This window comes from Mobula hypostoma, chromosome 4 (genome assembly GCF_963921235.1).
Source record: "Mobula hypostoma chromosome 4, sMobHyp1.1, whole genome shotgun sequence".
Classification (NCBI taxonomy): Eukaryota; Metazoa; Chordata; class Chondrichthyes; order Myliobatiformes; family Myliobatidae; genus Mobula; species Mobula hypostoma.
Genome location: NC_086100.1, coordinates 42,503,894 through 42,528,846, shown reverse-complemented (window position 1 = coordinate 42,528,846; position 24,953 = coordinate 42,503,894). Strand labels below are relative to the sequence as shown.

The window sequence follows — 24,953 nt, the reverse complement described above, 5'->3', positions numbered from 1 at the left end:
ATACTGACCCCGAGGAACTTAAAAGCTTTTGACCTGTTCCACTTGCACACCACCGATGTAAATTGGTTCGTGCGGTCCGCTACTCCTTCTGAAGTCAATAACCAATTCCTTCATCTTGCTGATGTTGCGGGATAAGTTATTGTCTTCGCACCATGCCACCAGGTTCTTAATTTCCTCTCTGTACTCAAACTCATCATTACCCGAGATACGGCCTACAATTGTGGTGTCATCAGCAAACTTATATATTGAGTTCAATGGAAACTTGGCTACACAATCATGGGTGTACAGTGAGTACAGCAGGGGGCTGAGTACACAGCCTTGTGGGGCACCGGTGCTCAGAGTGATTGTACAGGAGAGCTTGTCCCCTATTTTTACAGCCTGGGTCCTGTCTGTGAGGAAGTTGAAGATCCAGCTGCAGATCTGAGTGCTAAGGCCCAGGTTCCAGAGCTTAGGAATCAGTTTATTTGGAATGATGGTATTAAAGGCAGAGCTGTAGTCAATGAAAAGGAGCCTTACATATGCGTCTTTATTCTCCAGGTGTTCTAAAGAGTTTTAAATTTATGCAGAAGAATAATCACAAAAGATCAATATTAAACAATAATTTCAAAAACAAATTAAATAATCTGTACAAAAAACAAAATAGACTTTATGGTTGTGTATAATATTTGCCCAAAACCTATAGCTTTAATAATATTTCTGCCCCCACTGTACAAATTTGTTACTTATATCTTTAAAAGTGTCAAAAAGATTCCATGATCAAATTAGAGAGAAAACAAAACTTGTTACTCCCAACATACATCAAAGTTGCTGGTGAACGCAGCAGGCCAGGCAGCATCTATAGGAAGAGGCGCAGTCGACGTTTCAGGCCGAGACCCTTCGTCAGGACTAACTGAAGGAAGAGTGAGTAAGGGATTTGAAAGCTGGAGGGGGAGGGGGAGATGCAAAATGATAGGAGAAGACAGGAGGGGGAGGGATGGAGCCGAGAGCTGGACAGGTGATAGGCAGAAGGGGATACGAGAGGATCATGGGACAGGAGGTCCGGGAAGAAAGACGGGGGGGGGGTGACCCAGAGGATGGGCAAGAGGTATATTCAGAGGGACAGAGGGAGAAAAAGGAGAGTGAGAGAAAGAATGTGTGCATTAAAAAGAGTAACAGATGGGGTACGAGGGGGAGGTGGGGCCTAGCGGAAGTTAGAGAAGTCAATGTTCATGCCATCAGGTTGGAGGCTACCCAGACGGAATATAAGGTGTTGTTCCTCCAACCTGAGTGTGGCTTCATCTTTACAGTAGAGGAGGCCGTGGATAGACATGTCAGAATGGGAATGGGATGTGGAATTAAAATGTGTGGCCACTGGGAGATCCTGCTTTCTCTGGCGGACAGAGCGTAGATGTTCAGCAAAGCCGTCTCCCAGTCTGCGTCGGGTCTCACCAATATATAAAAGGCCACATCGGGAGCACCGGACGCAGTATATCACCCCAGTCGACTCACAGGTGAAGTGATGCCTCACCTGGAAGGACTGTTTGGGGCCCTGAATGGTGGTAAGGGAGGAAGTGTAAGGGCATGTGTAGCACTTGTTCCGCTTACACGGATAAGTGCCAGGAGGGAGATCAGTGGGGAGGGATGGGGGGGACGAATGGACAAGGGAGTTGTGTAGGGAGCGATCCCTGCGGAATGCAGAGAGAGGCGGGGAGGGAAAGATATGCTTAGTGGTGGGATCCCGTTGGAGGTGGCGGAAGTTACGGAGAATAATATGTTGGAATAATATGATGAAGCCACACTCAGGTTGGAGGAACAACACCTTATATTCCGTCTGGGTAGCCTCCAACCTGATGGCATGAACATTGACTTCTCTAACTTCCGCTAGGCCCCACCTCCCCCTCGTACCCCATCTGTTACTCTTTTTAATGCACACATTCTTTCTCTCACTCTCCTTTTTCTCCCTCTGTCCCTCTGAATATACCTCTTGCCCATCCTCTGGGTCACCCCCCCCCCGTCTTTCTTCCCGGACCTCCTGTCCCATGATCCTCTCGTATCCCCTTCTGCCTATCACCTGTCCAGCTCTCGGCTCCATCCCTCCCCCTCCTGTCTTCTCCTATCATTTTGCATCTCCCCCTCCCCCTCCAGCTTTCAAATCCCTTACTCACTCTTCCTTCAGTTAGTCCTGACGAAGGGTCTCGGCCTGAAACGTCGACTGCGCCTCTTCCTATAGATGCTGCCTGGCCTGCTGCGTTCACCAGCAACTTTGATGTATGTTGCTTGAATTTCCAGCATCTGCAGAATTCCTGTTGTTCTTGTTACTCCCAACTTGTTACTTTGAAACTGAGCAACTAGCCGAATTTGATGAATGCACAAAATCTTTCGGGCAACTTACATAAATCCATTTACATTATTTATGGCCATCTAAACAAAATGGCAATTCATTAAACTCATTTTTTATTGAAACACTGCAACTTTCAGAATCAGAATTAGGTTTGATATCACTGGCATATGTCGTGAAATATGATGTTTTGTGGCAATACAGAATAATAATGGAAAATCCCTATACATTACAGTACTGTGCAAAAGTCTTAGGCACATACTACATATATAGCGAGGGTATCCAAGACTTTTGAACAGTATTGTATTTGTCAATGTAGCACAGAGAGTGAGTCTGTAAATATGGCGGGAGCAAAGGGTACTGAGAATAGCAAGGATGGAATGCCACAGGAGGGGTGTGGGACAATGGCACAGAAGTGCCGGGGCGGGGAGTGGCGCAGGTGCACACACACCCAGCCCTGAGACACAAGGCAAGGTCATTTGATTTCAATCAACTAGTTTATTGATCACTGCAGAATGTGTCTCAGGCGCTTCCCACTCCCTTCTCTTCCTCCCCAAACACGATTCCCTTCTCCCTCTCCCTCTCCCTACTCTCATTTATTTATGATCCACACTGACTGCGGTCTCCTGGTGAGGAAGTCAACGATCCAGTTGCAGAGGGAGGAACAGAGGCCTAAGTTTTGGAATTTATTGATTGGAACTGAGGGTATGATTGTGTTGAACACTGAGCTGTAATCAATAAACAGCAGCCTGATGCGAGTGTTGCTATTGTCCAGGCGATCCAAGGCCAAGTGGAGAGCCAATGAGATTTTAATAGATATCTCAATTGAGCCAATTATTACAATCATTTAATTTAGAAAAACAATTTAACTGTACTTTTGCTAATCCTCGTACTATAATTTACATTATGCATTTTAAAAGAATCAGGCAATTCAAGAAAGCCTCATGGTAGCAATGATTTAATTAAGTTTTAGTCCACAAATTGATTAACACTCAAAATGTAAGATCTGCTTCAAAAGCTATATAATAAAACACATTTCAAAATTTGGTACCTTAAGTAGTCCAGTATTCTAACATATATCGGGCTGAGAAGGAGAAAAAAGGATCAGCCATAATTGAATGGCACAGCAGACCTCAATGGGCCAAATGGCCTGATTCTGCGCCTCTGTCTTATAGTCTTATGGTATTATATCATACTGCATAATATCCATAAAAACATTCTGGGTAATGCAGATATTCTCTGAAATTTAGTTTTCAATAGAATAAATGATGAACTCAAAACAAAAATGTTGGAAATGGGCAGTTTCTGTGGAAAAAGAAACAGAATTAAAGTTTAAGATCTATCGTCTAATAAAACTGTTTTTTTCTCCACAAATCCTGATTAACTTTCTGAGTATCGCCTGAATTTTCTGCTTCTAATTCCATTGCTAAACATTTGCAGCATTTTTTGAGCACATAGAACTGATTAAAAGTGCAAACAACAAATTATGTTATAACCTTACTGATGTATGCAAGTAGGAACTTGTGTGAAGCAAATTCAATAATTCATTCAGCCAAGTTCTTCACCCCAGCAGTATGTTTATAGTGAGAATTAACTGGCCCTGGGGTGGTGCTCTAGATGATCTTTAATTAAAATTGCAATACCAAGAACAGTAAAATCTGACAATCCACTACCCAATCCAAGTTCAGCATCTGGTTCATCAGACCCTTGCTTCCCTTTAAATTCACCAGGGCTTCCAGTCCCATGCTCTTTTTAAAGTCTCTGGGGCCCTTTTCCAAAACTTCTTTTAATTCACAAGGGCCCTGCTCCCACAACTTGTTTTTTTTAAACTCACCTTGGGTCCGTTCTACTCTTCTTCTAACTCATTGGTGTTTCAGTCCCTACTTCATTTAAATCCACCATGCTTTGATTTCTCTACTCCCTTTAAACTGTGCTAGTTCACTGGAAATATTTTTATACTACTATACAACATCTAAAATAGTAAATCAAAAGCTTGTTGGAATATAGATAAGAAAGCCTAAATATAAAAAATCTAAATTGGTCCACCACCAGTTATCCCAGGGTGACGAATTATCAGAATTTTACTGTACTTAGCAACAAACATAATATCCAAAGATGTTTCCAAAGTAGATTATTAAAGACAAGGCACATCAAAATAATTTGGACAGCTGGATGCTAGATTTATGGAGCATATTACAAGTAAAGAGACAAGAAGAGGCAGAGAGGTTTGAGAAGGATGTTCCAGCATAAACAGTTTCAGTAGTTCCAGCTTTTAATTAAGATCAAAATTGAAACAAATTTCATGCTAAAGAATTAATATGAAAGATATGAGATTTAATTTGCCAGATTATTAACACACTGCCCAAATAGCACCAACTCGAAAGATACTAATCATGAGCTATGAAAATTAATCCCAACCAGCAAATCTACATGGCTTACTTGCAAAAGCTTCAAATGTACATTTAAAACTCTGTAAATAATATCTCTATATTCTGTGGCAGAGCAGAGGAGATGGTGAGAGGGAAGGAAGAGAAAAGCATAGTTTTTTTTTATTCCAGATCTAAAACTTACTTTCCACTGTTCCCTGGGCAGGACTTTTACCACCACAACATCACCATTCAAAGCTCTATTTCGAGAAATGACGCCATCGATAAAAATATCTCGAGCTCCATCCTGAAAGAAAATATTGGAATAATGTTAAAAACATATGATATCTAGATAAGGTCAAATAGCATGAGATTATTTGCCCTGAATGTGATGCTCCTCATTCCAAGATTTGAAATTTGACATAGAAATAGGATATTTGGGAACACAATGAGATCATGGAGAAAATGACTCCAGGCCTCACAAACTAAGTTACACACCATACATACAGTTAACCTTTCCAATCTCATTGGGTAATTCTGTCAACATCTGTTTTAAACCTTTTTCTAAATCAATATTAGTGGCATTCCATTAAACCAAAGTTACAGTGGAATCAAGAAAATGCAAATGAAGAGCACACGAGCCATTAAGTGTAACTGATCAATCTACCTCGTTTTCTTGGTCACTGCAATTAAACAGAAAATATGCTAAGTTCATGCCAAAATAAAGGAAGCCTAGAGTCCAAAGAGCTTATGCTCTCATCATCTCTTCCTACCACCAAAGAAGACATGAAACTTGTAACAGGTTAGTCTGTCGATTCTAAAAAATAGAAAATTGTGGAAATGGGTTGGAAGTCAGCCAACAAAACCGGATAGAACTACAGTTAACATTAAAATTACATGGCTGCACATTCGAATATGTTTTAAGTTACATGGAAGAAATGAGGTGGACAGAATAGAGGAAAGGCTGTGATAGGGTGGAAAAGAAGGAAGAATGAAGACACAAAGTGCTGATGCCAGCTGAGAGGATGGTGAAGGCTTGTTAATCACAGTTGTCCTACCATCTACTAATGGAAATAGAAGGAAATTAATGAAGTCAGAGAGGCAAAAAAGTAAAACAAAAGTATGCCGCAACAGAGAAAAACATGGAACACCGCAATTACTAGAAAGCTGAAATAAGAGAGAAGTACGCAGTATATCAGGTAGTTTTTGAGGTGAAAGAAAAGTTGATTAACATTTAAATATAAGAACTTTCATCAGGACTGAAAAGGGTGATTATCTAAAATTGCTAAATTGAATGTTGAATCCTGACAGATATATTGTGTCAAGTTCTGAAAATAAGACCAGAAACCATAAGACTCACAACACGCTGGAGGAACTCAGCAGGTTGGGCAGCATCCGTGGAAAAGACCAGTCGATGTTTCCGGCCGGAACCCTTCGTCAGGACTGTAGAGGGAAGGGGCAGAGGCCCTATAAAGAAGGACCTCCCCCCACCTTCTTTATAGGGTCTCTGCCCCTTCCCTCTACAGTCCTGACGAAGGGTTCCGGCCGGAAATGTCAACTGGTCTTTTCCACGGATGCTGCCCGACCTGCTGAGTTCCTCCAGCGTGTTGTGAGTGTTGCTTTGACCCCAGCATCTGCAGATTATTTTGTGTTCAGAAACCATAAGAGATAGGAGCAGAATTAGGCCATTCAGCCCATTGAGTCTGCTCCAACATTCCATTATTTCTGATTTATTATCCCTCTAAACCCTATTCTCTTACCTTCTCTCTGTAAACTTTGATGCCCTGATTAAATTAGAACCTATCAACCGCCACCTTAAATATACCCAATGTCTTGTCTACAACACCATCTGTGGGAATGAATTCCACAGATTCACCACCCTCTAGCTAAAGGAATTTGTCCTCACCTCTGTTCTAAATGGATGTCCCTTTATTCTGAGTGTGTCCTCTGGTCCTAGATTCCTCCACTACAGGAAACATCCTCTCTACATCCAGTCTGTCTAGGCCTTTCACATCCACTCTATCTAGGCCTTTCAATATTCACTAGGTTTCAATGAGATTCCCACTTCATTCTTCTAAACTCCAGCAAGTACATGCCCAGACCCATCGAAATGCTTTTTTTATGTTAATCCTTTCATTCCAGGGATTATTCTCGTGAACCTCCTCTGGACCCACTCCAATGTCAGCACATGTTTACTTTGGATAAGGAGACCAAAACTGCTCACAATATTCTAAGTGTGGTCTGACCAATTTCTTATAAAGCCTCTGTATTAAATCTTTGCTTTTGTATTCTAGTCCTCTCAAAATGAATGCTAACATTGCAATTTCCTTCATTTACCACTGACTCAATCTGCAAGTTAACTCTTCGGGAATCCTGCACAGGACTCGCAAGTCCCTTTTCAATTTTTTGCTATTTAGAAAATAATTCACTCTTTTATTCCTTCTACAAAAGTGCATGACCATGCATTTCCCAATGCTATATTCTGTCTGCCACTTCCTTGTCCATCCTCCCAATCTATCTAGGTCCTTTTGCAGACACTGTGCTTCCTCAACATAATCTGCCCTATCTTCGTAACGTCTGCAAACCAGGCCACAAAGCCATCAATTCCTTCATCCAAATTATTGACATAATGTGAAAAGAAGCAATCCCAACACCGACGCCTGCGGAACAAAACTTGTCACCACCAGCCATGTTTCCAATCACTAAAGTCAGGCTAATTGGCCTATAATTTCCTTTCATCTGTCTCCTTCCCTTCTCAAAGAGTGGAATGATATTTGCAATTTTCCAGTCCTCCAGAACCATTCCAGAATCTATTGATTCTTGAAAGATTATTACGACTGTATCCATAATCTCTTCAGCTACCTCTTTTAGAACCCTGGGGTGAAGTCCATCTGGTCCAAGTGACTTACTCAGACTTTTCAGCTTCCAAGCACCTTTTTCTTTGTAAAAGCAACAACACTCATTTCTACCCCCTGACACTCGCATTTCTGGCATTCTGCTGATGGCTTCCACAGTGAAGACTGACTCAAAATACTAATGAAATTCATCTTCCATTTCTTTTTCTCCCATTACTACCTCTCCAGCAATATCTTCTAGTAGTCCGATATCGACTCTTGTCTCTATGTTACTTTTCATATATATCTGCCCTTTTATATTATTGACTAGCTTACCTTCATATTTCATCTTTTCTCTCTTGATGGCTTTTTAGCTGCCTTCTGTTGGTTTTTAAAAGCTTTGCAATTCTCTACTTTCCTACTAATTTTTGCTATATTATCTGTCTTCTTTTTTGCTCTTATGCCATCTTTGACTTCCTTTGTCAGCCACGGTTGCTTCATCCTCACTTTAGAACAGGGGCCTAACCTTTTTTTAAGTCATGGAGCCTTATATTTAACTGAGGGGTCCATGGACCGCAGGTTGGGAACCTCTACTTCAGAATAATACTTCTTCATCATTCTGATGTTTCTTTCCTGCGCCTTCCAAATTTCTCCCAGAAATTCCAGTTATTGCTGTTCTGCCATCATCCATGCTAGCGTCCCTTTTCAATTATCTTTGGTCAGAGCCTCTCTCATGCCTCTATAATTCCCTTTCCTCCACGGTAATACTGATACATTCAATTTTACTTTCTTTTTCCCAAACTGCAGAGTGATTCTATCATATTATGATCACTGCCTCCTAAGGGCTCCTTTACCTTAAGCTCCCTAATCAATTCAGGTCATTACATAACACCCAATGCAGAACTGCTATTCCCCTAGTGGGCTCAACTACAAGCTGATCTAAAAAGCTATCTCACAGGCATTCTACAAATTCCCTCTCTTGGGATCCAGCACGAACCCAATTTTCATAATCTATCTGCATATTGAAATCCCCCATAACATTGCCCTTTCCACTTGCCTTTTCTATCTCCCACATTCTGGCTACTGCTCGGAGGCCTCTCTGCCATTAGGGTCTTTTTACACTTGCAGCTTCTCAACTCTACCTACAAGGATTCTACATCTTCTAATCCTAGGTCACCACTTTCCAAGGATTTAATCTCTTTTTTTTAAATCCAACAAAGCCACCCCACTCCCTCTGCCTACTTGCCTGTCCTTTTGTTACAATGCGTATCCCTGGATGTTAAGCTCTCAGCTATGATTTTCAACCACCACTAAGCAAAGCCCGCAACATCATACCTGCTGATCTCTATCTGCACTACAAGATCATCTGCCTTATTCCATATACTGCGTGCATTCAAATATAACACTGTCAGACTTGTATTCATCCTGAGGTACTGTCCATCAAGCCAGTATTTAAGCTTTATTACAGCAGTATAAGATGCCAATGGGAGAAGACAGAGTGCAAGTGGGATGGAAAATTAAAGTCAGAGACATTGTGAAGTTCACGTCATTTTTGCCCACTAAACAGATGTGGAGCACTGAATGCAATAAACTAAACTGGAAGTTGTACAAGTAAATTGCTACTTCACCTGGAAATACTAAAAGTACAAAGTAAAAAGCCAGGTATTGTAATTTCTACAATGCATGCCAAAGTGCTATCAGAAAGGGAATGGGTCCTGTAGAAATGGAAGTGATCTGGAGTTGTAGAAGGAACAGACGTTTTGGAATATTATAAAGGACAGATATGTGACAATGTAACTGGTAGCTGCATAATACTGAAAGTGGCAGAAGTTGTGGAGGAACCAATGATTGGAAAGCAAGGACACAGTGCCCTAATTTGTGCTCCATGTGGGAAGAGGGGGGAAAGCAAAAGTATAGAAAACAAAACAAACATGATATCCACAGTGGGAGGAAAAGATACAGTTAAGGAAAAAACTCTTAGGAACATTGGTGTGGAATGTGTCATCAGCACAACAAACACAATATCTTTCCTTCAAGATATAAACTCTTTCTCTTCATTGGTGCTGCTTAGTAATTCCAGCATGTCATCTTCATACTTCTGATGGGTCAAAAACAGCCTCTCTGATGGTTTCTCATGATCAGGAACTAAAAGGGAGGTCAGAATTACCTGTGCTCATATTCATCTGAATTATCTCTTGACAGAGGTCAATGGCTTCACATTATTGATTTAAAAAAAGGTTTCCTCATTGTGCAGGTACAGAGAAGGACTAAGCAAGAACATATGCTCCCTGCATAGTGGGAATATTTAATTTTATATATTTACAGAATAACTCCACTATATACATGTCAAAATGGTATTTGGTAAATATGATACAAAATAAAGCATAACTATTTACAAAAATAGTTATGCATTATTTAGTATTATGTTCACCAATTAAATTAACATTTATTAATTTAAAATTAATTAAAATGATCTGAAAGGAAAGGAAATCCGAATGCATTCAGGGCTAACTTTTGATGAGGGAAGATCATATTAGTTCTGATGTGGTGGGGGGGGGGGGGTGCAGAAAGTAGTACTAAGAACATTCCTAACTACTATTCAGAACAATTAGTTGGTGCTGATTTTGTGAATCATCATTTATTTGCAATTCATTTGAAAGCAAAAAGGATGTGGAGGATGGGGGGAGGGGGTTCAAAAAAGAGAGAATTGGGATTGTTAGCATTAACACTCTCAACAAACCATCAGATTAGTTTTCTCCAGCTGGGAAATGCTAAAGTTTGGCGTATGTCCACATGTTCTAATCTTCAATGGAGAAATGCTAAACAGCTGACTGCAAGTTTTAACTTCCCATTCTGACAAGTCTGTTCATAGCCTCCTCTACTGCCTTGATGAGACCAAACACAGATTAGAGGAACAACATCTCATATTCCATCTACGTAACCTCCAATCCGATGACACGAACATTGATTTTTCCATCATCTGGTAACCTCTTCTCCTTCCTTCCTTCCTTCACTCTTTTTCTATTCCCCATTCTGGGTATCCTCTCACCCTTTCTCTTCTCTTATCTGCCCATCACCTACCTCTCTCTTCCTGGCTCCTCTCCTCCTTCCCTTTATTCCATGGTCCATTGTCCTCTCTTATCAAATTTCTTCTTCTTCAGCCCTTTAACTCATCCACATCCCCTCCCAGTTTCTTACTTCATCCCCTTCCCACTTTACCTGGTCTCACCTATCACATGTCAGCTTGTTCCCCGCCTCCCCCATTCCTATTCCAACTTCTACCTCCTTCCTTTTCAGTGCTGATGAAGGGTCTCAACATGATAAGTCAACAATTTATTTCCCTCCATTGATGCTGCCTTACTTGCTGAGTTCTTCTAGCATTTTGTGTGTGTAACTGAAAGTATTACAAGTCTTCATTTAAACCTTGTATTGAGCTGGGTGGGTCAATACAACCATTTTTTTAATTTAAATATTATTTTACATCACCCTCGGTACTTACTCTAAAAATTAAGGGTGAAGCCATACTGCTACTAATGAAAGCAGCAATCTTCTAGCACAAATCATGCTGGTTTTCACAAGTAATAAATGAGCCTAAACAATTATTATTTGAATTTTTTTGCATACTTCATCAGGTCTGTGGAACAAGATGGTCCAATCTCTTGACTGTTCAATTTAGGATGTTTAAGTGCTACTTCAGATAATTATTGATTACTATTATAAAAACATTTCTAAGCCAACATCAAGAACCTTATTTAATAAATGTGCATTTTTCGTGAAGTAGGTTTATATTAGTCGACATCATGGCCAGAGGGCCCATACTTTGCTGTACTGTTCTGTGTTCAATGGCTTAACATTGGTAAATTGTTTGAAAAGTAGCAGCCTGTTGCTGAGTTTAAATCTGAAGAAATTAGATCAATCCAAATACTATACCATAAATTTGCGTGAACCACAAATTACCTGTTGGATGCGACAAAATACTTCTGATTGATTTGGAAATTCAAATACTTAGTGTGTATCAGACTGTGATCCATACATCAATAATCAACAAATATTCAGTTTCACTACTTGGAAAATAGAAAGTGACTTACAATCTCAAGAACCTTGATTGCTACTCAACAACCTCTCAAATTGATGTACAATATGCCTCACCCACTTAGAAAGCTAGCACTTATACAAAAATTCCATTTTTTTTTTCAGTTTATCTTGAAAGTGCACACTTGGAACTTAAAACTGCTCTGCCATAAAAGCTTCTATAATGCTCATTAATTTTATATACCTCCCAACAGAAATTGGTCTCATTCTTTGCCACCTTTGGACTTGGAAAAATATAACCTCATGTTAAAAACAAGACTTTAAATTAGGACTCAATATTAGCAGCCGGTCAAAGCAATGATAGCACAAAAACATCAAAACACATTAAAGGGAAAAATTACCAATGTATCAATTAAAATAACTTATTGTGCAGCTTAAATTTTAAGAGAACTAAGAAACCAAAAAAAAACTAACATTCTTTCCCATTGAGACAACTGGTAATTCTTCAGTAAAAGATGAAGGGTAAGCCTAAACATATATAATAGTCTGTCCATTGAAATTCTTTAAAAAAGGACCCCAAACTATTTTAGTGTGAGGTTGATGAGAGCACATAATCTACTGAGGAAAAGGTATGGAGTATTGTGCACAATGGAAAAAGGTCAATGCAGAGTGAAAATGGTGGGCGAAGCATGTTTTGGAGGAGAAAATTCAGGAATTGACAGAGAGATGATTAGGAAAAGTGCATGGGGCAGTGATTTGGAAGAGATTAGGCTGGAGGGATTAAAGATCTGTGTACTAAAGTAGACTGGCAGGAGGGCTGAAGGGTTAAGAATATGTTACTAAAGATGATAAGTCAATGAAGGAATCTACTTGGAGGGATGAAGTCTCAGAATTCATTGCAGCAGCCCAAAAAAAATGTAACAAATGAAAGTAGTGTGGGTTATTTAATCCTTCTTGCCTGATCCACCAGTCAGTAAGATCATGACTAAATTTTCATTTACTCTTGTGCCAATTTCCTGTGATACCCCAATAAATGTTTATTTGTTTCATATTTAAACAAAATCTATTCATCCCTGAATTCAAAACATTCAGCAACTGAGTCTCCATAACTTATTAGGAAGAGTATTCCAGAGATTCACAGCCCTCTGGCTAATGTTTAGAAACCTGCATCATAAAGAATGAATCTAACTCCTCTTAAATTAACATTGACCAAATTTGACCGGGAATTTTGTCCCAGACAAAAGGAATTTCTAGGTAAAAGTTATAATCTCCTTGCATTAAAGTATTATGCCCGATAATAAAACTCAGCACAAATATTTAATCAGTAAATTAAATAAACCATGTTACAAGTTATCACTAACCTTATACATGTCAACATTACATGTCAGTAATCAACAGTATTATAAGAAGGCTAATGTAAGTGAATTAAGTTTGAATTTACTTTCATTCTTGATTATGGAAAGCCATTAATACATTGATTCTCTTTGGAGCTACGCTAATAATTAATGCTGTAGACCCTGTTGGAAGCCAAATCCATGTTAATGACTATTCAATGTTCCTTGTCTTCCTACCAATATGTACATTTGTAGAGCAAAGCATGCTAATCTAGCCAATAAATAGGCTCGTACAGATGCAAATCTGTAACATATTTTGCACATTATGTTGTTTCTGACCATCATTAAACATATTGAAATCACAAAACACTATTATATCAATCTCCAAACAATTTCAAATTTATTTCAACTTCTAGCATAAAATATAATATTTAAGGAACTAAGTTTATAAATTATAAATAAAACATTTGCTCTGGAAAAGCGTTTCAAAAAAGAGTTTAATAATGTTTTACTTACAGTGGAGGGAATAAAGGCTTCCTGATAGTTCTTGGGATTAATTCTCAGTACACCCTGTAAATGCCAAAATTAAGAAAATCATGGCTTTCTAAGCATAAACATTTTGAAGCAAATGTGAACAAATTATGCAAGGTAATGTCGTAAAATCGTAAAGGCACATAAACAATTTGGAAGTTGACCAAGAGAAACAATTAAATTCTGGACAAATAAAATGCTTTCCTTTATCTTAAATACCTCAATATTAAAACACTGCCTACACTTTTAATAGTCCATCATTGGTTGTGAAGCACTGCAAAAGGTAGTGAATTTGCAAAAATAAACACGTTGCATTGTTTAACATAGACTATCATGGCCTTTCCATGACCATGATTGTTCTTGGTAAATCTTTCTGCAGAAGTAGTTTGCCATTGCTTTCTTCTGGGCAGTGTCTTTACAAGATGGGTAACCCCAGCCATTATCAATATTCTTCAGCGATTGTCTGCCTGGTGTCTGTGGTCACATAACCAGGACTTGTGACATGCACCATCTGCTCATATGACCATCCATAATCTGCTCCCATGGCTTCATGTGCCCCTGATTCGGTGGTGGGGGGCTAAGCAGGTGCTACATCTTGAACAAGGGTGACCTGCAGGTTACAGGAGAGAAGATGCACCTTACACCTCCTTTGGTAGAGATGCATCTCTACCTTGCCAGCCAAAAAATACAGTATCCTTCAATATAATGCACCTTTGCTTTCCTGTTGCTTTTTATTTCTAGTTTTCATGCAGATGTAAATATCCAGGTGTTCAAACATAAATAAATGAATGGAATATTAATTACATTCCAGCCTAAACATAATATAGAATTATTTCAGAAGTCCTAAGAAGTCTTTTTTTTTGGCTTTTGCGAAATTATGTCATTCTTTGGCACTCCTCGTTAATTGCATCTATTTCTTCAAGTTTCACTTGGAAGTACTCCTCTTCCATTCCCACTATAAACCTCAAACTTAAAGTTGGTAGTTACAAACTTAAACTTTATACATCCAACTATGTCAACCTCTTCAGCACAGCTATCAAAACACTAACTGGCAAGACCCTTGAACTGCCATGCTAAGTATCATCATTTTGGAGGACTCTAAAGAAAGAACAATCCATTGCTTGATGAAGCCTGTAACATAACTTTTACAATTTCTGAATCACAACCCATAACCCAGCTGAATGTCCCATCTGGAAAAAAACTTCGAACAGCTGATTTTCAGAGGCATTCAAACCCATTCTTTTTTTTAAACATTAAACAGCTAAATAAAAATAATGAAATTTACAAATACACAAGACATAAGACCATAACACTATAAGACATAGGAGCAGAATTTGGCCTATCGAAACTGTTCCATTTGGTCATAGCTGATTTATTTTCCCCTTTCAAACCCAAACTCCTACCTAGCCCCATAACCTTCGCTGCCTTTACTACTAATCAAGTATCTACAGTATCAACCTCCGCTTTAAATATACCCATTGTCTTGAACTTAATAACAGTAAAATAAATTTTTTCTTTGCCCCTTGCACTTCGTTGAAATGAATGGAGACATTGCTCCTCTGATCACCAAACCTGACAGAGGGCAAATGACCCACTGCAAGTGATCTGACTGTCCTTCATGGCTGCAATGGTTTTGCCTGCTTAATATTCCATCCAACACTTTGCCACAGCAGCACAGTGAGTAAGAAAAGCCTTCTTTAACACAACTGATCAAAAAAGATGACTTTTTTTTTACATGATAGTCTTTTCAAAGCACCTTTGGGTGCCTCTCAAGGTTGAGACAAAAGGATTCAATGTTTTTAAACTTATAATAAAGTCTTCTTGTTTTCAAAATGTCTCAATCTTTAAAATGATCACTTTTGGAGAACAAAGATAACCACACTGGCAAGTATTACTGCCACTGGCAACAAGATGAGTTGGAGATTGCTGGTTTACAGAGGAATACTGGCCAATTGCAAGAAATGTTCCCAGAGAGCAGTGCTAATGCTTAACATTCACCTGGACAGATAGCCAAGTCTTTTATTTAACATTGCCCAAAAGACATTCAATTCTTCTAGTGTGCTTGCATGTCACCCTGGGAGTTGAATTAAAAGCCAGAATATTGTCAACTAAGCCAAACTAATGTAATTAATTGGTCACACTTGCATGCCTTTCATTTTCCAATCATTATGTGCTCTATTATAAGAAAAACTTTTCATTATTTAAAATAAATTGTACAGTATAGCAATTGGGGTGAATATCAAAATTTAACCCATTTCTCTCATAAGTTGTATAGTTAAGAAACTATGCTTATATATTGCATCAAATCTGAAGCCAAAGAAATACTACGAATAACTTAATATTGACTTAATGCATGGTTTATTCATGTGTTGAGAGTCCAAAGTAACAATTAAAATTTAATTAGAAAATAAGTCCTTCAGGCTTACAGAATCTTAGAGATGACCTTGGTCATCTGAGTTATGAGATTATCTGGCAAAACAGCAAATACATCAAGAACATGAAGAGATTCCCATTGTGATGTCAACAGCAGAGCCAAGTCAGAGCAAAAGACGAAACAAACTAGTCAGAGATATACCTATTTTATCTGAATGACAACGGTCGAAATTCATTATGAATTTGATTTATCATTTTTCTAGTATGTTTCCAATTCAGAATGTGAGGTGAACTTCATTATCCATTATTATTACTAAACTATATTAATTTACTAGTTTCATAATCTATATAAATCATTTGGCTCATGTGATTCCATATGCCCATTTTTTTTTAAGATGCCACTTTAATACTCTGCTCTTCAAAGTAAGTAGTTACCTGTACAAGTTCTCCTCTCTTTAAACCAGTTGAAACTTCATTGGTTGGCAAGTAGGTTTCAAAAATCTTCTTCCTCCTCCCTTGGCGACTTCTATTTCGATTTGCCACTGACAAAGGACTTTTATTCCATTTATCACTGACATTTGAACGTGCAGATAAGTTTCCCACTGCAAAGAACAAGAATGTCATTAGCATAACTACGAATATACATTTCTATTCCCTACGTGAATCCTCCAAAATTTGATACATTGGAGATCATACCTTCAGTCAACTCTTCTATCTTATATTTTAGCAAATATGAAGTGATACATTGTGGAAGGAAAACTGACTGGTCTCTGCCGCACTTCCACAGGAACTTAGTGATTTAGGAGCTAATGTGAATTCATCTTGAAAGCAACATCAGAATCAATGGCACATGTCATGAAATACGCTGTTTTGCAGCAGTAGTACATTGCAATATATTAAAAAACTATAAATTACTACTAAAGAAAAAATATATTAAATTAAATAAGTAATGCAAAAAGAAAACAAAAAAATGTGAATAGTGTACAGAGGTTCATTGTCCATTCAGAAATCTGACAGAGGTGGGAAAGAAGCTGTTTCTAAAAGGTTGAGTATGTGTCTTCAGGCTCCTGTACCTCTTCCTTGATGATAGCAATGAGAAGATGGCACGTCGTGGATGGTGGGTGTCCTGAATGATTATTGTCCCCCTTTTGAAGTATCACCTTTTCAAGGTGTCATCAGTGCTGGGGAGGCTAGTGCCCATGAAGGAGCTGGCTAAGTATACAACTTCCTGCAGCTTTTTCTGATCCTGTGCAGTGGCCCTCCATACCAGACAGTGATGCAACCAGTTTAAATGTTCTCCACAGTACATCTGAAGAAGTGTGCTAGAGCCTTTGGTGACATACCAAGTTTCCTCAAACTCCTAATGACATATAGTTGGTGTCGTGCCCTCTCTGTCATTGTGTTGATACGTTGGGCCCAGGATAGATCTTCAGAGATGTTGATTTTGTAAGGCTGTGGGACTAGACAGCATCACAGGGAGAGTACTTAGGAGGCATCACAGGGCGAGTACTTAGGATGTGCACAGCACAACTGGCAGTGTGTCCATAGACATTTTTAACATCTCCCTCTCTCAGTGTAGAGTGCCCTCCTGCTTCAAATTATCCACCATTGTCCCTGTACCAAATATACCAAAGTTACTTGGCTGAACAACTGGCATCCTGTCACACTCATCTCAATAATAAGCAAATGCTTTGAGATTACATCTGCAGCTTGTTACCACCCAAACTGGATCTCCTACAATTTGCCTACTGACACAACTGATTGACAGATGATGCAATATCCACTGCTTTACACACCGTTCTTACACATCTGGAGAAGAAGGATGCTTATGTGAGAATGCTGTTCTTGGACTACAGTTCAGCACTTAATACCACTGTTCCATTCAGACTCGACAAGGAGCTCAGAGACCTCGGCCTTGACCCTGCCTTGTGCAGCTGGATCCTGGACTTCCTGTCAGATCACCAGCGGTTGTAAGAGTGGGCTCCCTCACCTCCACCCCTCTGATTCTCAATACAGGAGCCCATCAGGGCTGAGTTCTTAGTCCCCTCCTTTACTCCCTGTATACCAGGGGACCCCAACCTTTTTTGCACCGCGGACCGTTTTATTATTGACAATATTCTTGTGGACCGGCCGACCGGGGTGGGGGTGGTAGGTAGGGTTGCCAACGGACAAGAGTAGCAGTCAAATACGTTGTATTTACCCCGAGAAAGACTATCACACCATGGAGCCTTGTGCAGGCACCTGTGTGCGCATGCGTGTACGTGCCAATTTTTTTCTACAAATTGTTTTTGGCGATTCTGTTCAGTGAAACTACACTGTGCATACATTATTTCTACTTTATATAGGCTGTGTATTTATCATATCATTCCTGCTTTTACTATATGTTAGTGTTATTTTAAGTTTTATTTGTTATTTGGTATGATTTGGTAGGTTATTTTTTTGGGTCTGGGAATGCTCAAAAATTTTCCCATAGAAATTAATGGTAATTGCTTCAACGCTTGATGCCATTTTGGCACGAAAGGTTTCAGAGGAACGCTCTACCTTAGCAGTGGAAATACGGGACAAGAGCCGTCCCGTATGGGACAAACTAATTTAGCCCAATATACGGGATGTTCCAGATATTACGAGACAGTTGGCAACCCTGCGGGGGGAAGGGTGTTAATCACGACCGGAATATAGGTGATAAGTCAGTGATAAGTCATTTATAAGTGGCTAATACACTCAATTTTGTTTCTAAAAGGGTTTATCTAACAAATTTAACATTAAACACACAGTGCATATTTTCCCCCCATGAATATAGTGATAAGTCAATTATAAGTCACTTATAAGTCAACAGCATCATAACATTTTAAGTAACATTTGGATATTAAACACACAGCACATATTTCCCCGTATGAACAAATAAAATCATTGCAACACACCAATATCGCTGAATCAGTAGGAGCCCTGGGCTTGTTTTCCTGCAACAAGACGGTCACATTGAGGGGTGATGGGAGGCAGCGATACTTGAAGGGGATTCCTTATGTCCAGTCTATTCCGCAATTCTGTTTTCGTTGCATTCATTGCAGAAGACACCGCTTTGCAGAGATATGCTGGAAATGGAAGCAACGTTTTCAGTGCTTCCGTGGCTATCTCAGGATATTTAGCCTTGACTTTGATCCAGAATGCCGGCAGAGATGTTATGTCAAACATACTTTTCAGCCCGCCGTCATTTGCAAGCTCAAGGAGTTGATCTTCTTCCCGCACTGACATGAATGACACGTGCGTAATGACCTCGCGTGTGTTCAAGTTCAACAGTGGGCGTGACAGGGAATGAGGAAAGGTGCAGCTGACTCATATCGTTTCCTCGCGGCCCGGTAGCACATGCTTTGCGCCCAGTACCAGTCCGCAGTCCAGTGGGTGGGGACCACTGCTGTATACCCATGACTATATCGTCACCCACAGCTCTAATCTACTAATTAAATTTGCTGACGACACTATATTGATTGGCCTTATCTCAAACAATAACGAGGTAGCTTACAGGGAAGAAATTATCTCTCTGACACAGTGGCATCAAGAAAACAACCTCTTCCTCAATGTTGCAAAAACAAAGGAGTTGGTTGTGGATTACAGGGGGAACGGAGACAGGCTAAGCCCTATTCACTTCAATAGATCTGGGGTTGAGAGGATAAACAGCTTCAAATTCCTCGACATCCCATCACCGAGGACCTCACATGGTCTGTATACACCAGCTGTGTGGTGAGAGAAGGTACAACAGCGCCTCTTTCACCTCAGACGGTTGAGGAAGTTTGGTATGGGCCCCCAAATCCTAAGAACTTTCTAAAGGGCACAATTGAGAGCATCCTGACTGGCTGCATCACCGCCTGGTATGGAAACTGTACCTCCCTTAATCGCAGGACTCTGCAGAGAGTGGTGCGGACAGCCCAGCGCATCTGTAGTTGTGAACTTCCCATGATTCAGGACATTTACAAGGACAGGTGTGTTATAAGGGCCCATGGGATCACTGGGGACCCGAGCCATCCCAACCACAATCTATTCCAGCTGCTACCATCTGGGAAGCTGTATCGCAGCATAAAAGCCAGAACCAACAGGCTCCGGGACAGCTTCTTCCACCAAGCCATCAGACTGATGAACTCACACTGACTTCAGTGCACTCTATATTACATTGACTGCTCTATTTATCATAAATTATAAATTACTATGATTGCACATTGCACATTTAGAGGAGACGTAACATGAAGATTTTTAGTCCTCATGTATGCGAAGGATGTAAGAAATACAGTCAATTCAATTCAAATCTTCAGACATGTTGACACCCATGAACTTGAAACTGCTCACTCTTTCCACTGCTTTTCACAAATCAAAAGATTACCATTATGGGGCGCTGTTGAGCCATGAGCAAGTAGGACGCACCCTCCTGTAGCTCCGGCAGATTTGATATTAAAACTTCATTTACACAAAGTCAATTTGAGGTTTAGGGTGGCAAACGAAGGGGAGGTGCTCTTCAATAGATACCAGAAAGAGAAAGAGTGAAGGAATGCGCTACAAAATGCCAAGAAGGAGAACAGCAAAGGCAGAGATGAATGAAGAAACAGGCCCAATTGACGCCTCGGAGCTCACAAGTGAGAGCAACGTGGAGCCACGTACACAGAGTACGGACAACAATGCAGTACTGGTGGCCATACAGTCGCTACATGCAGAGCTAAATATGGTGAAGTCAGACATCTGTAAGAAAATTGAAGAAAAAGATGCAGAGGTAGCAGTCTCTTTGAGAAGTGAAATTGCTACGTTGAAAGCGGAAAATGACACTGCGATTACCGCATTGAAAGACCAGCTGAATACTCAAGATCAAACTCTGAAAGAGATAGCAGAGTTGGCTAACGGAGCTTCGGACATAGTTGCGGAGCTGGAAAGCAAAGTGAAACGACTTTGTGGACAAGTTGAACAACTTTCTGAAAAATGCCTGGATTTGGGGAGACATTCGAAATGACAAAATCTGAGAATTGCGAGCCTACGAGAGGGGAAGGAAAATGGGCAGAAGACAAGAGATTTTGCGGCACAGATGCTAACAGAGGCTCCAAACCTGGAAGAAGCTCCGGTGATAGACCGAGCACATAGAGCACTTCGGAAGTGCCCAGGGGACGATGAGCCACCGCGACACCTGATCGTGAGGATCCATTATTGCTATGTATTTGAAGATGTAATGCAGAAGGCGATAGGTATCAAGAATCTACAATATCAAGGACAAAGGATTCAGATCTTCAGAGACCTTCCATCCATGGTGGCTAAACAAAGTTGCTGGTGAACACAGCAGGCCAGGCAGCATCTCTAGGAAGAGGTACAGTCGACGTTTCAGGCCGAGACCCTTCGTCAGGACTAACTGAAAGAAGAGCTAGTAAGAGATTTGAAAGTGGGAGGGGGAGGGGGAGATCCAAAATGATAGAAGACAGGAGGGGGAGGGATGGAGCCAAGAGCTGGACAGGTGATTGGCAAAAGGGATACGAGAGGATCATGGGACAGGAGGCCCAGGGAGAAGGAAAAGGGGGAAGGGGAAAAAAAACCCAGAGGATGGGCAAGGGGTACAGTGAGAGGGACAGAGGGAGAAAAAGGAAAGAGAGAGAAAGAATGTGTGTATATAAATAAATAACGGATGGGGTACAAGGGGGAGGTGGGGCATTAGCCGAAGTTTGAGAAGTCAATGTTCATGCCATCAGGTTGGAGGCTACCCAGACGGAATATAAGGTGTTGTTCCTCCAACCTGAGTGTGGCTTCATCTTTACAGTAGAGGAGGCCGTGGATAGACATATCAGAATGGGAATGAGACGTGGAATTAAAATGTGTGGCCACTGGGAGATCCTGCTTTCTCCGGCGGACAGAGCGTAGGTGTTCAGCAAAACAATCTCCCAGTCTGTGTCGGGTCTCGCCAATATATAGAAGGCCACATCGGGAGCACCAGACACAGTATATCACCCCAACCGACTCACAGGTGAAGTGTCACCTCACCTGGAAGGACTGTCTGGGGCCCTGAATGGTGGTAAGGGTGGAAGTGTAAGGGCATGTGTAGCACTTGTTCCGCTTACAAGGATAAGTGCCAGAAGGGAGATCGACGGGGAGGGATGGGGAGTGGACAAGGGAGTCGCATAGGGAGCGATCCCTGTGGAAAGCAGAGGGGGGTGGGGAGGGAAAGATGTGCTTAGTGGTGGGATCCTGTTGGAGGTGGCGTAAGTTACGGAGAATAATATGTTGGACCCAGAGGCTGGTGGGGTGATAGGTGAGGACAAGGGGAACCTATTCCTGATGGAGTGGCGGGAGGATGGAGTGAAAGCAGATGTGCGTGAAATGGGGGAGATCTTTACAGTAGAGGAGGCCGTGGATAGACATATCAGAATGGGAATGGGACGTGGAATTAAAATGTGAGGCCACTGGGAGATCCTGCTTTCTCTCAGGTTCTCTCACACTCAGGTTGGAGGAACAACACCTTATATTCCGTCTGGGTAGCCTCCAACCTGATGGCATGAACAAAGACTTCTCAAACTTCCGCTAATGTCCCACCTCCCCCTCCTACCCCATCTGTTATTTATTTATATACACACATTCTTTCTCTCTCTCTCTCTCCTTTTTCTCCCTCTGTCCCTCTCGCTATACCCCTTGTCCATCCTCTGGGTTTTTCCCCCCTCCCCCTTTTCTTTCTCCCTGGGCCTCCTGTCCCATGATCCTCTCATATCCCCTTTGCCAATCACCTGTCCAGCTCTTGGCTCCATCCCTCCCCCTCCTGTCTTCTCCTATCATTTTGGATCTCCCTCTCCCCCTCCCACTTTCAAATCTCTTACGAGCTCTTCTTTCAGTTAGTCCTGATGAAGGGTCTCGGCCCGAAACGTCAACTGTACCTCTTCCTAGAGATGCTGCCTGGCCTGCTGCGTTCACCGGCAACTTTGATGTGTGTTGTTTGAATTTCCAGCACCTGCAGAATTCCTTGTGTTTGCGTGGCTAAACAATGTGCGGCTTTCACATCAGTCAGGAGGTTGCTGCGGGATAGACCCGGAGTCAAGTTTGGCCTCCTCTATCCCACGAAGCTACGAGTGACAATTAGCAGAACCGAGGCGGTGTTTACAGATCCAGAAGCAGCTCGCCAGTATGCAGAACGTCATTTGAGAAATACTGAGAAGTGACTGTGCACAGTGAGAAGAAACCCCTTACAGAATGAAGATGCCCCAAGTAAAACTCCACAGTAGGAAATTGTGAACGTTTTGAACATTAATGAGGCCCTGCTTCTAATCCCTGTAGGAAACAGGACTCTGAGTTATACTTGGATTGTACTATGTCAGATTAAGGCCCTATGAGTGCACAAATAGTGATAAGAGTTCGTCTAAACTGATGTTGTGTAAGGAGTATGTTGTTAAAGGTGCTAGAGTAAGTCATAGCTTTGAGAATCACACTTAGTTTAACATCTCGATAATCTCTGTTTGCTAGTTTTTCTCAGTTTTTTCATTCCGATGCCCTATTTGGCTTTGTGACTATCTATATAACTGGGGAGCTACTAAATTGGTTCAGAGAAGTGTTAGAGATCAAGAGGTTATTCCTAGAGTTTTGACCAGGTGCATTTGTGTATGGAGATATGGATTTTTTTTGTTGGTTATTTCGAGCTTTCAAGGGTGATGGGGGTTGTTGGGGGAGGGAGGGAGGGACAGGGGTAAGGGAGTACTGTTTAGGGTCCATTCATTTCTAACGACCGATAGATTTACAAGGTCCAGAACAGATCAAAAACATTGTCATACAGATGTTAAATACTGAGATGGCAGCAGATCAGAGGACAAGAAATCGCATTACTTTTTGTTCCTGGAATGTAAATGGGATTAATGAACCGGTGAAAAGGGGTAAAATGCTGTCTCAACTAAAATCGCTACAGGCCGATGTGATCTTCTTGCAGGAAACACATTTGAAGAATGAAGCCCACTGTAAAATTAGGGGCAAGTGGATAGGCCAAATATATTCCTCAAAGTTTCCAATGCAATGCAAAAATTAGTGGGAAAACTGAGGACTGGACGACTTTTAAAAACTTACAGAAGGAAACTAAGAAACTCGTTAGGAAAGAAAAGATGAATTATGAAAGGAAGTTGGCAATTAACATAAAAAAGGAAACTAAGAGTTTTTTTTAAATATATGAAGAGTAAATGAGTGACATGGGTAGATATAGGACCGATTGAAAATGATGCTGGAGAAATTATAATGGGTAACAAAGAGATGTCGGAGGAACTAAATGAGTATTTTGCATCAGTCTTCACAGTGGAAGACATTAGCAACATACCTGATAGCCAGAGGTCTCAGGGAATAGAATTAGGTACAGTCAAGATTACCAAAAAGAAAGTGCTTGGGAAGCTAAATGGACTAAGAATAGATAAGCCTCCCGAACCGGATGAGGTGCACCCACGGGTTCTGAAGGAGGTGGCTTTTGAGATCGTGGAGGCATTGGAAATGATCTTCCAGGAATCAATAGACTCTGGCATGGTTCCGGAGGACTGGAAGGTCACAAATGTAGTTCCGCTGTTTAAGAAAGGAGAAGGCAGCAAAAAGAAAATTACAAACGTATTAGTCTGACATCGGTAGTTGGCAAGTTATTAGAGTCGATCCTCAAGGTCAAGGTTATGAAATACCTCGAGCTGCATGACAAGACAGGCCCAAGCCAGCATGGTTTCATGAAGGTGAGATCCTACCTCACCAACCTATTGGAATTTTTTGAGGTAATCTCAGGGAGAGGCTGTGGATGTCGTGTATTTGGATTTTCAAAAGGCCTTTGATAAGGTGCCGCATAAGAGGCTGCTTAATAAGATGAGAGCCCATGGAATTACTGGAAAGATATTGGAATGGGTGGAGCATTGCCCAACAGGCAGAAAGCAAAGGGTGGGAATAAAGGGATCCTATCCTGATTGGTTGCCGGTTACTAGGGGTGTTCCGCAGGGGTCAGTGTTGGGGCCGCTTCTTTTTACAATGTATATCGATGATTTAGATTATGGATTAAATGGTTTTGTGACTAAGTTTGTGGATGACACCAAGATAGGTGGAGGAGCAGGAAGTGTTGAAGAAACAGAAAGGTTGCAGAGAGATTTGGTCAGTTTAGGAGAATGGGCAAAGAAATGGCAGATGAGATACAATGTTGAGAAATGTACGG

General features: G+C 40.9%; 1 protein-coding gene across 1 annotated transcript in view; it reads right to left on the bottom strand.

Moving 5' to 3' along the window:
- The window catches only part of dis3l2 (DIS3 like 3'-5' exoribonuclease 2), a 349,434-nt gene that overhangs the window by 279,881 nt on the left and 44,600 nt on the right, over positions 1 to 24,953 (bottom strand). The window contains exons 3-5 of the mRNA XM_063045713.1: positions 16,223 to 16,389; positions 13,400 to 13,453; positions 4,889 to 4,990 (exon numbers count right to left, since the gene is read on the bottom strand). Coding sequence (XP_062901783.1) covers positions 4,889 to 4,990; positions 13,400 to 13,453; positions 16,223 to 16,389 — 323 coding nt within the window. The remainder of the gene's footprint in view (positions 1 to 4,888; positions 4,991 to 13,399; positions 13,454 to 16,222; positions 16,390 to 24,953) is intronic.